The sequence below is a fragment of the Phycodurus eques genome, chromosome 10 (assembly GCF_024500275.1).
Source record: "Phycodurus eques isolate BA_2022a chromosome 10, UOR_Pequ_1.1, whole genome shotgun sequence".
NCBI classification, from domain to species: domain Eukaryota; kingdom Metazoa; phylum Chordata; class Actinopteri; order Syngnathiformes; family Syngnathidae; genus Phycodurus; species Phycodurus eques.
This window is the reverse complement of record NC_084534.1, coordinates 18,396,710-18,412,100: the sequence shown is the minus strand read 5'-3', so window position 1 is coordinate 18,412,100 and position 15,391 is coordinate 18,396,710. Positions and strand designations below refer to the sequence as shown.

At 41.1% G+C, this 15,391-nt stretch overlaps 1 protein-coding gene across 4 annotated transcripts in view; it reads left to right on the top strand.

The window, feature by feature from the left end:
• The window catches only part of foxj3 (forkhead box J3), a 154,058-nt gene extending 140,690 nt beyond the window's left edge, over positions 1–13,368 (top strand). For all 4 annotated transcript variants that reach the window (XM_061687082.1, XM_061687081.1, XM_061687083.1 and 1 more), the window contains 5 exons: positions 2,406–2,822; positions 4,108–4,209; positions 4,300–4,491; positions 5,176–5,274; positions 8,731–13,368. In XM_061687082.1, the coding sequence (XP_061543066.1) occupies positions 2,406–2,822; positions 4,108–4,209; positions 4,300–4,491; positions 5,176–5,274; positions 8,731–8,843 (923 nt within the window). In that variant the 3' untranslated portion in view covers positions 8,844–13,368. The remainder of the gene's footprint in view (positions 1–2,405; positions 2,823–4,107; positions 4,210–4,299; positions 4,492–5,175; positions 5,275–8,730) is intronic.
• The last annotated feature ends 2,023 nt before the right edge of the window (positions 13,369–15,391 follow it).

The window sequence follows — 15,391 nt, the reverse complement described above, 5'->3', positions numbered from 1 at the left end:
GGGAGTGAGCATTATAGAGAACTGCAATCCTCACCATAAAATTATGTGGACTGCACTGAGGAGGTGTATATTTCTATTTTGGAAGAACTCATCCTTTAAAAGGTCTCATGGGAATTAGTTGAACTTGACTTTTTCTGTACTTACCAAGCACTTCAGGAAAACCTTTGTTGCATCTTCTCGGAGGAAAATGGGCAGGCCTCTCAGTGCTGCTGTCTTTTGGTGGGACACAATGTTGGCTGTCTAAAGAGTATTCAGTGGAAAACAAGCATTTCAATTATTATGGTAACCTGGTGTACTTTATACACAATGCAAAATCAGAACTGCGTGTGACGTCGGCGTGTCCTCTTCTGCGCATGGGGGGGGCACTTCGGTCATATGAGGTTCAAAACGGGAGATCACTTACAAGTCTCAATTAATTGGAAATTTGAACAAACTCACAAAAAAAATCCTAATTGAGCGTTAAACCCTGCTGTCTGAACGTAGCCTTATTTACATCACTATCATATAATTTGCACACGTCTGCCATACAGCGACCCATGAAGGCGTCTGCATGACGACACCTACCTGCACCTGCATAGCTTACATGGAAGGGAGTTGGTCAATGTTAACATCATATCTCCACACAAGGATAACATTAAACCCATTACAAAACGGGTAATAAGCTAATAAGCTTTACTACGGCACTACGGTAGTAAAAAAGCTAGTCTCAGATAACGGCATTTAGTGATGAAAGTCTGTATCGGAATTTCAGACATGATTAACATTTAACAGTATCAAAGATTACTTTTTGCGGGGGTCGAACGGGGCCGATACTTTGAAATGAAACCTTAGCATAGAAGTAAGTGAAGGGCTGGAAATATCTTACTTAGCTTACGTGCTAGGGCAAAATGGTTGTCCGCTCCCGATTCTCTCCAGAAAAAGTTCAAATGCTCCAGTCAAACTGCAGACTAGGCGAAAATCCGTAATCGTCTAAACAGTTCAGGTCACATCCAACTGTCCACGTTTGGTCAAGTTTTCTTGGGGTTTCAGTAAAGAAATTGTCGCGGACTACCATCACACGGCTCAGGTTGAGTAGGTGAGTTCGCCGCTTGGTCGAGTTCAAACTGGTTCAGACCGTGTTCGCACGCGCACTTCAGTAATGTTAGGGGGTTTCCCACTGGTTCTTGACTTAACTCAAAAAATCTACTCAAAAGTCGATAATATTTGTTGTGCTATTTAGTAAATCTTAGTTAGGACAACAATGAGAGAAAATTGTTGGGCAGACAAGTTTTTGTGGCTTGTAAATGGATAGCTTGATTTGTGAGTCAGTTTAGCTTGAAAACTTTGAGATCAACAATTACTAGTTATCGTTTTTACAGTGTATTAAAGGTGTGGTATGCAAGTTTTCAAAACACTAGCAAAATTTGAAACTAGCCTCATTTCAGTCCCCACTGCCGCCTCCGCCGCCTCGATGGGTTACCCTTGGTTTGAAGTGGAGAGCAGTCCAGTTCCTTCTTTTTCACTTTTGTTGGTTACTCGAGTTAAATAATTCGTCCAAGAAACTACAATGGTCTTCTTTTGTACAAGGCTCCTGTCTTCCCCCACAAAGTTCATGAGCAAGAGCTGCACATGAGCAAATGATATCTACAACCACTTATTGGCTAGTATTCCTCACACTGAGTTGGTTTTAAAATAATGTAAATTAAATTAGAGGCATTATATGGGGCCAGTGAGGGAGGATTTTTCAAAAGATCATTTTAATAATATTCTGCTGTCAGGTCATAGAGACAGTTTCAACATATATGGCAAAAAGTGTTGTTGTTATTTTAACTGTCAACTCCAGCTTTAAATTTTACTACAAAGTATTTTGTTCAAAGTTTCAAAGAAAATTTTTTGTTTAAAGTTTCATGTTTCTTGTAAATTTTGCTCTAAAAATGTGAAGAAAAATTATTCCGTATTCCCATTAGATTGCAATACAAATGTGTGTGGGGGGGGGATTAAATATTAAATTTTGCTACAAAAAATGTAAACTTAAAACAAAGGTTTCATTTAAATTTTGCACTAGTTTGTTACCATTAAAGTTTGCTAGAAAATATAAAGAAATGTGTGTTCCCATAACATTTTACTATAATAATGTTAAAAAGAAATGTTCTCATAATGTTTTGCTACAAAAATGTCCAAAATATGTAAATCATACATCTTAAAATCTTAAAAAAGCTTTAATGTTCCCATTCAATTTTTCTATGAAAGGTTAACAACCATAGCAATAAACGTAGAAATGCATAGTTCAGAAGATATGAAGTGGTCACTTGGTCGCGGGTGATTTTATTTACCTTCATGTTTCTAATTCCACAGGCCAGTGAAGGCGGTGTGTGTTATACATGGCGGTAATTGCCTATAATGGCGTTGTGGATTTTGCTTTCCAGGTCTGATGGGAATACCATCAGATGCGTCACAGCAGACCCACACGTCCTGTTCCTATCAGCACTCCCCCGGCGGCGCCATCAGCACGCAGAACAACCTGTCCAACAACCAGCCCAACAGCCACTCCAACAACAGCGGCCAGGTGCCTCTCTCCCACCCGGCCCAAGCCCACCCCGGACACGGCTCCCCGCACGCGCAGCACCTTCCGCAGCACGCCGGCCCGCACAACCAGCACTCGCAGCACTCGCAGCACCCGCAGCACGGCCAGCACCCGCAGCAGCACCAGTCCCACGGCCAGCACCCGCAGCAGCACACGTCGCATCCCGCCCAACACGCGCAGCACAGCCAACACCCTGCGCAGCATCAGAGCCTCTCCCACCAGCCGCATCCTGCCCAGCAGCAGATGGGCTGCAATCCAGGTAATGTGGCCTGTTGTTTCTGTTTGCCCCGTTCATCACCTACACGCCAGAGGAGGTTGCTGAAATCGATTTTGCATCTTGTTTGTAGTCGCAAAGCATGTAGCTGTTCTAGCTCACCGATAAATCATAGCGTGCTTTATTATCTGATGGAAGAACAAAACCAAGAAGTAGCGTTGTGAATGATTTACACGGTCGACTGGCGCCTCCTAATGGACATTTTGTAGAGTTAAATTAATCATAAATGTAGAGCTACCGCATATTTAACCTAAGGCTGTTTTCATGAGCGTACAGTATTAAATATGTCACCTGGATTTTTTTCTTATAAATAATGGCTAAATGTTATGTTTAATGTTCCCATTAAATGTTGCTATAGAAATATCAAATCCCTTGAAAAACAAACTAAATCTAAAAACAAATGTTTAACATTCCCATGAAATTATACTGTAATCTAAAAATACATAAAAAATATTTAGCTCTTCCATTAAATTTTATGAAATTATTAATTAATTGTCTCTCATAATATAATTTAATCATATATATGTGTGTGTTTGTGTGTTGACATTTAATTTTGCTCTCATAATCTCAAAATTATTGTTCTCATATAATTTGATACAAATGCTTAAAAAATATTTGATTTAAAAATATTAGTCTCAAAAACGGTTTGTTCCTATTTAATTTATATTTACAGTGTTGTTTGCAATAAAATAGGAAAATCTCAACAAATCATTACATTCCCATTAAATTTTGCTCTAAAATTATCCCAAAATATATTAAACAGTCCCAGTGTTTTTGTGCTAATAATAATAATCTCCCCCCAAAAAATCTTTGTGCACATTTTACATCTAATCTACAGCTTTAAAAAAATTGCGGTTTTGGCATGTTTTGCTCACGTTACATTTCGCGACTAAAAAGCCAATAAAACGTTTAATTTTCACGTGAAATTTTGCTATCAAAAGCTCCTCAAGTTCTTTTGTTTACAGTAAATTATGCTATCAAAATCTTTATTACCATGAACTTTTGCTGTCAAAATATTTGCTTAAAAAAATAAATAAAAATAAATAAATGAAATAAGTGTCTCCATCAAATTTTGCTATCAGAATTTCAGAAAATTTCAGAATTATATAATATTAGATTATTATTAATATTATTGCTATCAATTGCTGCTTATATTGTTATGGACGGATCACAACAAAATGTAAAATAAAATGTGTATGTTTGGAGGTCTGTCCTAGCCTATAATGCTGTCATGTTAAATATTTTATACTCTGTTATTGTTGTTTTGCAGGTTTACTTTCTGATTGGTACCCCAATCTGGACGCACTGAAAGAAAGCTGCCGCATTGCGAGCAGCTATAATTGGGCTGATGTGGACCTGTCACCTTTCCAAGGTGGACTCTGAGTAGAGTTTGTGTACAAATGTCAAAGACAGGACTGGGGCTTTATTGTCTTTCCCCCCCCCCCCCTTCTTGCCTGCTCAGGATTGCGAGAGAGTATGAGGCAGGCTGAATTGAACAACTGGTCGCTGGAGCCCACACAGATTGCCGACCTGTGCTCGTCCATCAACCAGTTCTTCACCCGCACCGGCGTCATCCAGCCGCAGGGGACTGTGCAGCCGGCCGTCTGCCACGCGCCCATGCACCCAAACAAACCCAGCCAGCACCTCGGCACAGGTTTGACACCTGACACCTGTGTTGTGTTAACAGCAGTTGCTGTGCTTGCTTGTGTTTTGCCGCTTGTGTTATTTGTACACGTGGATGCCACTTTACAATAAGGGTACCTTAAGGAATTACGAATGATATCTTAAGTTTGCTACTAAAGCTGTATAATGCTTGCTTTCCAAATAGTGTGCTTATATCAAGCTGCACTGTTTTGTCTTAGTTCTAAGTAATGTTTAATCAGTAATGTTGCACTTAAGCTCCATTTTGCCAGTTATAAATGGGAAATCAGAAGAGATGGACTGTTTCTGAATTAGTATAGATGTATACAGTGGGTATAAAAGTCTGCACACCCCTGTTCCAATGCCAGGTTTTTGATATATTAAAAAAATGAGAATAACTTTTTTTTTTTTTTTTTTAAACCTAGTAGTTCAAAGGTTACGTTTGTGCGTTTGACCCAAGTATGGCATTCGTGGAGACAAGTTATGGAATGATGATGAGTTGATGATTTACCCTCAAGTATTTTGAGCAAATTTGTTATTTCAGAACTGTGAATAAAACTGGTAGCCCTTTGCATCAATCAATACCCTAGAACCAGCTTTCAGTTTCAGTTTTGGACCAAAAGCTTTTTTGTTTTTGTTATTGGCACAACCCAAAAGTTTGACGCATGTTGTTTACTGTGGTTGTCTCTCTCGTTAGGAAATCTTTACATGGACTCCAGACAGAGCATGTCAATGATGGGCCCCCCGGGGTATCCCCACATGCCCCCCATGAGCAGCGCAGGACCCACTATGACTGGTGAGACAGACAGACACATCCAAGCAGTGGGAAAAGATACAAACTCCACACAGGAGGGTCTGAGCCAAAATTCTAACCCAGAACCTCAGAATTGTGAGGCAAATGCGCGAACCAGTAGTTCACCATGCTAACCTAACCTAAAAATATTTACATTGAAGCTCTGCGTATTCAGCATTTGCAAATCCATCTATTCAGAGTTTTTTGGCGGGAACCTGTCTTCAGTTATATAGTGAAAAACTCACCCATTCATCGTTTATGTGCTCAGGCCAAAGCAATAAAAGTATTACTTTGGTATTAAAGTGAAATGAGTAGTTTTATTTAGACAAACATAGTCCTTTTCACACTGCACTTCGCAACGCGCAGCGCCGTCGACGACACACTTCATTTTGTATGTGCTGATAGGGCATGAGGACGGAACGTCATGTCAAGTCGTCACAAACGCGCGTCGCGCCCGCGAATTAAATAAATGAGTTAAATAAATGATCCAAGAGTGGTGAAGCTGTGACATCAGAAGGCACATCAAATAGGAGAGGGGCTGGCAGAGTGATGTCAGTGCTAACAGAAATAGACCAACCAGTGGGAAAAGCCTCCATGATACTTCCTGGTTGGCTTCTGCACAAGCACTTCTCAATATGGGCCATCTTGCACCGGGGCGCTGTCGTCCTTGCGTGCTGGCCCGAGGCCTTTTCACACAGCATCAATTGCAGTTTGAAAGGCCGTAACGCTTTGCCATCATCTCGTGGCACCTATTGCCAATTACCGTTCAGTATATAACCCCTTTGGGGATCGTCATTTACTCGCAGATTTTTCCTATCCTGATCGGTCCCTATTCCCTCCCCATAATTCAACGTATATGATAAAGAATAATACAGTGGTGCCTTGAGATACGCAGGACCTGACTTACAGGTTTTTTGAGATATGAGCCACTGTTTGGGCGATTTATTTATTTATTTATTAATTCTTTCAGTCATCTTCCATTCAGCTTATCCTCACTAACGTCGCGGGCGTGCTGGAGCCAATCCGAGCTGACTCTGGGCGAGAGGCGGGGTGCACCCTGAACAGGTCGCCAGCCAATCGCAGCGCACATACAAACAAACAACCATTCGCACTCACATTCACACCTACGGGCAATTTAAAGTCTTCAATTAACATACCCTGCTTGTTTTTGGGATGTGGGAGGAAACCGGAGTGCCCGTAGAAAACCCACGCAGGCACGGGGAGAACATGCAAACCCTGCACAGGTGGGGCCGGGATTTGAACCCCGGTCCTCAGAACTGTGAGGCGGATGTGCTAACCAGTCGTCCACCGTGCTGGCTATATATTTATTTTCTTGTGGGCAAATTTTTTTAGATATTAGCGCTGTAAATAATAGCACCTATGTGGTGGTGTTATAACGCTTTAAGCAACAGATATTTGAACACAAATTGTGCATCAAGACATGTAGACAGACAATATAACAATGCTCACTGGCATGTTTTTTCTCTACGAAAAATTAATATTGCTGCAGCTTACTGAGTCATTTACAGTAGTTGTGAAACTCTTCTTCGATTGTTTCTTCATAACCGTATGATAGTGTCCCCCCCATTTGACCAAGGTGCGCACAAGGAGCCGCAATGTATTCATCATGATGCACAAACTGTTGAATTGTTTTCATTCTATTTAACCTTTCTTACTATATTAGTTTTGAGTGCTACTTTCCTTATCAAAAAACACGTTGCAAACATCTTTGTTGTTTTTTGGGGGCGGCTCGAACGGATTAATGGCATTTCCATTCATTTCAATCGGGAAAGATGGTTTGAGATACCAGTGTTTTGAGTTATAAGCGTTACGGAACAAATTAATGTATCTCAAGGTTCCACCGTTTTACTTTGGGACTATGTTTTGACATATTGGTGGCAAAGAAGGCTGTTGAAGTGAGTTGAGCACAGGTAGTTTCATTTAGGCAAAAGCAGTGCTTTGCATTTTGTGGCACTTATAGGCAATCACAGTACAGTCTAAACCTTTTTGATCGGGGAGTCAATTGCTCTGGGATTGTTGCTATTTGTGGAATTCACCATATATGATAAAGAATAATAATTTAAACATTCTCAGCACGTTGAACAAGTGATTAGCCCGTCTGCCTCACAGTTCTGAGGTTCGGATTCAAATCTTTCTTTATGGAGTTTGCCACCTCCCACGTTCTACAACCCCAATTCCAATGAAGTTGGGACGTTGTGTTAAACATAAATAAAAACAGAATACAATGATTTGCAAATCATGTTTTTAGCAAATAATCATTAACTTAGGATTTTATGGCTGCAACACGTTCCAAAAAAGCTGGGACAGGTGGCAAAAAAGACTGAGAAAGTTGAGGAATGCTCATCAAACCTGTTTGGAACATCCCACAGGTGAACAGGCTAATTGGGAACAGGTGGGTGCCATGATTGAGTATAAATACAGTTCGGCGCTACATCCGTAAGTGCAACTTTAAACCTTACTATGCAAAGCAACAGCCATTTATCAACAACACGCAGAAACGCCGGTGGCTTCTCTGGGCCCGAGCTCATCTAAGGGAAGGAGGAAAAGAACCACCCGGACTGTTATGGACGCAAAGTTCAAAAGCCAGCATTTGTGATGGTATGGGGATGTGTTAGTGCCAATGGCATGGGTAACTTACACATCTGTGAAGGCACCATTAACGCTGAAAGGTACATACAGGTTTTGGAGAAACATATGCTGCCATCCAAGCAACGTCTTTTTTATTTCAGCAAGACAATGCCAAACCACATTCTGCACGTGTTACAACAGTGTGGCTTCGTAGTAAAACAATGCGGGTACTAGACTGGCCTGCCTGCAGTCCAGACCTGTCTCCCATTGAAAATGTGTGGCGCATTGTGAAGCGTAAAATACGACAACGGAGCCCCGGACTGTTGAACAGCTGAAGCTGTACATCAAGCAAGAATGGGCAAGAATTCCACCTATAAAGCTTCAACAATTAGTGCCCTCAGTTCCCAAACGTTTATTGAATGTTGTTAAAAGAAAAGGTGCTGTAACACAGTGGTAAACATGACCCTGTCCCAGCTTTTTTGGAACGTGTTGCAGCCATAAAATTCTAAGTTAATGATTATTTCCTAAAAACAAAAAGTTTATCACTTTGAACATTAAATATCTTGTCTTTGTAGTGTATTCAATTAAATATAGGTCGAACATGATTTGCAAATCATTTTATTCTGTTTTTATTTATGTTTAACACAACGTCCCAATTTTGGAATTGGGGTTGTACAAACAGGCATGTTAGTTTCATTGAAGACTAAACTGTTCATAGGTGTGAGTGTGAGAGCTTTTTAGTCCTGCAATTGGCTGAAGACCAGTCCAGGGTGTATCCCGCTTCTCACCCGCGACCCTATTGAGGACAAACGTTATAGAAAAGGGATGGATTGATGGATAAACAAAAGTTTTTATTTTCTTCATCCCCAGGACACCACGCTCAGATGAACCAGCAGCATATGATGCCAAGCAGAAACTTCCAGATGCATCGCATGCCGGCCGACGACATCCAGGATGATTTCGACTGGGACTCCATTGTGTAGCTGCCTCTTTTTTTTTTTTTTTTTTTTGCAAACAAAAGGAGCGTAGAGCGATGAGAGGAGGTGGAAGCCAGAGGAAATCAGGCTGGGCTAAAAAAGGCCGCGGGAGGGGGAGGAGATGGAGGAAGAGCAGAACCCCCCCCCCCCCACACACACACACACACACACACACACACACATCCCTCTTACTCCCCTTCTAAGTGGGTGAACATTAGACGGGCTGCCCTGAGACATTTTTACATAACCAGAAAAAGACAATCATATTAGTGGGACAGGATCGTGTATGTCTCCAGGCCGCCCCTCCCATCACCCTTACCAGCGGCCTTCCAAAAACCCCGCAAACCACCCCTCGATCCCACCCGTTTAGCCCCGCTTTTAGCCACTCCACCATTGTTCTGTGATTTGAGCTTGTGATTCTTCTTCTCGTGTTGGCCTCAGCTGCCTTGTGGATGGTTTTAGTGCGGTCTCTCTCTCTTTTTTTTTTTTTTATTAATCCTTTTTATTGTTTTGTAAAAGAAACGCAGGCCGCCTCTGTGAGTCGTGACTGTGCACTCGACGGTGGAGGAGGGCCCCCGTGTGGTTGGCGGCGATGTTTGGATTACGCTCGCTGAGGTTTTGAACAGGGTGTATAAAAATAAAGGGTCTTCGGGCCTTCTGTTAACTATATAAAACCATAGAATGAAAGCCAATCAATGTGTTCATACAAAGGAGTGTTTGGGCCCCATTGAAAGGGGGGAAAAAGGTAAAATTACAGGAAAAAAAGTCACCCAAATGTTGCAAAGGATTATTTTGAATTTTAATTCGTCAATATGGTGTGTGATAGCAACAGGATACCAAATGTTATGTTTGTTTTGTTTTTAAAGGTGTAGGCACATCCACATCCATGTCATTCTATCCATCAATATTCCCTTTGGAGCAGTGTTTCCCAACCTTTATTGAGCCAAGGTACACATTTTAAATCTCATGGCATACCATCAATCCATTTTCTGAGCCACTTATACTCACAAGGGTTGCGGGAGTGCTGGAGCCTATCCCAGCCATCATCGGGCAGGAGGCGGGGTACACCCTGAACTGGTTGCCAGCCAATCGCAGGGCACATAGAAACAAACAACCATTCGCACTCACATTCACACCTACGGGCAATTTAGAGTCCTCAATCAACCTACCACGCATGTTTTGGGGATGTGGGAGGAAACCGGAGTGCCCGGAGAAAACCCACGCAGGGACGGGGAGAACATGCGAACTCCACACAGGCGGGGCCGGGGATTGAACCCCGGTCCTCATAAGTGTGAGGCAGACGCCCTAACCAGTAGACTACCGTGCCGCCTCATGCCATACCACCAAACAAAAATGTACTGAAATAATAATAATCTGGTCTCAATTTACTCAGGCTGTGAAATCTGGGCCAATTTAGTTGAACACATAGCTGATACCCTTGTTATATGAATGGCAGCTTTGCATCGCTAACAGCTAGATGAACAAAGATACATTATTTGTACTGGATAAATCATTTTGGGACCAAATTAAAATTGGATAATGTCTGGCTCTCACAGTGGTTGGGAATAACTGCTTTAGGGATGGGCAGGGTCATCAATTTATTGATGCATAAGAATTGATGGTTCATTAGTCATGTCTGGAAGCGATTGAGACAAAATAGTGTTCTCCTTCTGGCTGCATCTAATCGCTACACTGTCAGTCATCATCTACTTCACATCCATGCAGACACTTACTATTTTGTCCCATTCTAAATTATTTTCTTAAAATCAATCAATAGAACGTTCATTTTCCCTTGGAGATCAAGGAAATGCCCATCCCTAATTCGTTTTTACACCTAGCAGCCTATTGATCATTAAAGGGGTCATTCATAACAGCTAGGTGAAGCAGCACACTGAAAGTGAAAAGCTTAAAATCGACTTGTGAAATTAAAACGGAATTCACTCGTAACACACTGACGTATTCTCAATAAGAAAATGCTACAAATGCTAGTCTGGCTAGCATTAGGCTGAAATCCTTCTATTTAGCATAAAGTACTCCAGTGTCTCTCCTTAAGATTTCATTTGGATTGAAACTGCTACTTCCTTAGCATACAACGTCCATTCACAGTAGAGCAAACGAGGCAATGAGATAACGAAAGCTTCCTTCGCAATATGCTCTCAGATGCGCTTTATGCTAAGTTATGCTAACTCAGCTGCAGTGGCTGCTTGGTCAGTGGGCAACTAGCATGCAGATGAAGCAGGGTGAGGAGTAGGTTTCGGGCTAGGGGTTAGTTAGTGTTGGAGTAAAGGTTAGGATTCATTTTCAATCACATTATTGATCGTTTTGTGTCCGCCATATTGTCGGTTGAGATCTGGAGGATAAGCTCTGCTTGAAACTGAAAGACTAGCAGACTGAATCATTTTTGATCGTTTTCTCCGTATAACCGTAATCGGTTCATATCAGCTTTGTTGTAAACGTTCCGATCTCGCTGGATGTGTACATTCAAATAACACCGCGGCAACAATGAACCGCTGTCCAATGTAGGCTATATATTTTATAAATCCGTGTTGCTGAAGAATACTGAACTAAAATACAAACATTGAAAATGGAGACATGGATGCCCGGCATACTAAAATGAGTCCTGCAGCAGGGTTTTCTACACCGATGTCCTGTTGTGGTAAATACAGTACTATGTACCATACATTACAATGTATGTAACATACATTTTGTAACGTTTTTTAAGCGTTAAAGCTTAACTTTGATGACCTGTTCAGAACAAACACAGATGTATGGACTGGATATCTGGCCGGCGTGAGCTCAGCTGTGCTTATTCTTATTGTGCTTGACAAATTTTCTTTTTCGAAATTGGCGCGAGTGAATGATTAAATGAGACTTTGTCCCTCCCGCTTGTATTGTCACAGCCAAACACTGCACAGTAATTCACCATTGCGTCAACTTCCAAAATGGCGGTGCGTGACATCACGAAAAAACAATCTATAGACTCACACTGGGTTAGGCTAATCAGGACTAGGGTAAGGCAAAGTTTGGGGTTGAAGTAAGGGTTAGGGGTTACAGCTGGCTGGTGGAAGTCATGCTTAGGGTACTCCTTAGTGCCTGTCAGAAAGCCAAAAATGTTACCTCAGATTAATCAACTCGCTCACATTGGGTTTTGGTTAGGGTTTAGCTTAAGTCAGTGGTTCTCAAACTTTTTACACCAAGTACCACCTAAAAATACACTCAACTCCTCACCATCATGACTCACATTGAAATACAGTTGCGTAGGGTTTATTCCTAAAATGTATATATTATATTATTGTAAGCCACTGTCACATTATGCACAGTTTGAACATTAACACTGTGCTTAGATATAGGAAAATAAAAAACTGTACTTAATGATTACTTAAAACTATCCATCCATCCATCTTCTGAGCCGCTTCTCCTCACTAGGGTCGCGGGCATGCTGGAGCCTATCCCAGCTGTCATCGGGCAGGAGGCGGGGTACACCCGTGAACTGGTTGTACTTAAAACTAAACACACTAAAATAAAAAAAATTGCCAATATAGATGTTTGAAAACAAACAGTTCTAATAGATGAAATGCAACTGTTGTACTTTAGTTAAATACAAGTGAACTGTAATTAACTAATGTATTGTTTTGTACTTGATTTTAAAAAAACAAAAAAACTTTAAAGTCACTGTAATATGCACAGTTTGAACATTTGATTAAGTTATTCTGTGGTGTTCCACTAGAGGGAGCCGTTGTACCACATTGACAATCACTCACAGGGTAAGGGTTAGGGGTCAGTTAGGGTTATGGGTCGTGTAATGGCTAGTACCTCTGATTAATGATCAATAGGCTCTATTCTTGCCCTATAAACTGTCACTTTTGTTTATTTTCTTAACATAGTGAAGATGACTTTTCAATGCTGTATTGGGAGTTTAAGCACTTAAGGTATTATGCTAATTTTTAGTTGACGTTTTGTTGTAAGCACAAGCGATTTTTGGTGAAAAGCACACAAGAAAGAAAACAGAATGATTGGCAGTTCTGGAAACTTCTGTATCAGATATGCGCTAAAACAACAGCACTCACATGGTGCAAATTTTCACACACTTGGCCATAAATTCTGTCATCCTTTTTTTCCCCATTTAATCTGATGATTTCGGTCTGGCTCTTGCACTAGGGATGGACAATTGACTCCATTCTCTTGATCGACCAAGATAAACAATTAATTGTTAGTTTTTGAAAAAAATGTTTTTAATTGGATGGGATTCAGAGCGATCACTGAACTCTAAACTCTTGTTTCCATGGCAGTGTTGTATTGAATAGAATAACGTTGCCCGGAGGAGTCAATTCCCATTTCTGACATCATATTTTTCTTCTTCAGACCGCAAACAAATTTCAACAAAGTAGTGACAACTCCATTTTACCTCAATTGCAACAATCAGTTCCACACAATCGACCGAATTCTTAACGATCAGTCAATCGACTAATCGATCATTATGCCCATGCCTAATTAAGTTTGTATTCCACTAACAGTGCCCCCCCCCCCCCCCCCCCAAAAAACACCCACCCCTCTAATGATTCCACACTCGGGGATTGAGCAATCCAACCCAGTGGAAGCCAGTGGACCTCCATTAGTGTGTTTAAAAAAAACACACACACACACACATTTTCCATAGGAATGAATGGATCCGGTGCAGAGTAAAACTTACCATGCATGAATATGATTTATTTTGTGAAATGTTTGGTCCCAAATATGCTGAACTATTCCTTTAAAGACCCTGTAAAGTGAATTCAGAGATTTGTTTCTAAATACATTATACGTTTAAAGATAATTGCTGTCAATGTGAAAGGACTGAGAAGTACGCAGCGCTCAATTGTGGCAATTTAGCGTTTTTCACCATTTCAGTTTTCCAGATTTTTTTTGGGGGGGGGGGGGGCGTGGATAAACAGGCACTCAGTTACACACTTGACCATCCGGCGTGAGTCGTCCCACCCCCTATATACGAACTTGAGCACAGTCAGTGATTATGTGACACCGTTGTGACTAGCAGTTAGCTGAATAGCTATGCCTACTCCCCGAAATGCATTTTACTTTTGAATATTTTGCTGGCGTAGCCACTTTGGAGCGCCTCGTCAGCTGTGAGTGCACACACGTCACAGAGAGAGGGCTGAAAATAACAATTCTGACGTGATAGCTAGCCAGTGTGTGGACAGGACCTTCACACTGGTGTGGCTGCTTTAGAGCGCCTCGTTGTCACAGCATGGAAAACACACGCTACGAGTCGGTGGGATATATTCTAGCCACCGGAGGCTTTAAGCAGATATATTTTCACAGCTCAAACATGTATGGATGTGTAGGCATAAGAAGGTCGTAGTAGAGCTAACTGATTGGCAGTTGAGCGGGTCCTAGTTTCTGCGCATTCCGTAGACACGCCCACAGCGTTTGAGCGCAAAGACAATTACTTGATTTTTAAAAATCTTTTTTAAGCCTCACTTTACTGTATATATTTGCTGATTACTCATTCAAATTTGGCATGGTTGTTAACAACACTTCTCTGTGGTGTGTCAAATTTAGAAGACATGTATTTTCACTTTACAGGGACTTTAGGACATATTGCCATTTAAGGGTAAGGTTTTATGACAATCATTTGTAATAGTGCAGAATGTGCAAAATAAGCATTAAAAAAAATTCAGGGATGGGCACTTGACAAAATTCCCTTAGTTGTTTTTGTAGCGCACCTTCCCATAGCTGTCGTCATGTTGTCTTCTTTAGACAGCTAACTGCAGTTGAGAGCAAATAGTGACGTAGTGCAGTCCAATTTGCCCCAATCGTTTCCAAGACGCAACTCATCAATTCAATTGATCGATGCCTCCGCCCATCCCTATTGTAAAACTGTATGGAGGTAAAGTTTGTTTCACTTCTTCCAGGTGAAGATGATAAGCAACTTCATGTGGCTTGGAAAAAAAGGAAATAGTTGACGAAAAATGACTGGATCACTTTTTTTGTTGCTTGAACTAATGTGAGCGTGCGAGTGTGATTAAAGAAAATAAAAAGGGTGGGGGGGTTCAAAGGTCGTTTTTACCTGCCAGAGAGATTATTTGGGAGATTTTAACACATTTTGAATGAGACAAAAAGAAAATATCCCGTTTGGAGTGGTTTTTCAAAAGCAGTCATTATCATCCTAGTACTGTCAATTGAAATGAATGGTCGTTTCCTTCAGTGCTGGTGTGTTGTCGTGCTTGTACATAGTTGTCTTTTCAATCACACAACCCCGCCCCCTTTTTTTCCTCTCTCAGGGGGCCAGGGGGAGTTCACGAAATAGACGAGGGAGGGGAAAGAATATTTTGTTATTGTCCAATCAGAGGGTGACAGTATGTATATATCTATATTGTATATATGTGATGAAAATGCATTGGCTTTTTTTTGGTGTGTGTGACACTACCTTTTACCTGTACTATGTTTCTACATTGTGTTTCAGTGTTGATAATATATATTTGGTTTGTGTTTCATTGTTTTTATTCCGTCTTTGTCATTTCTTGTTTGTTATCCTTCTATTTTCCCCCTTTTTTTAT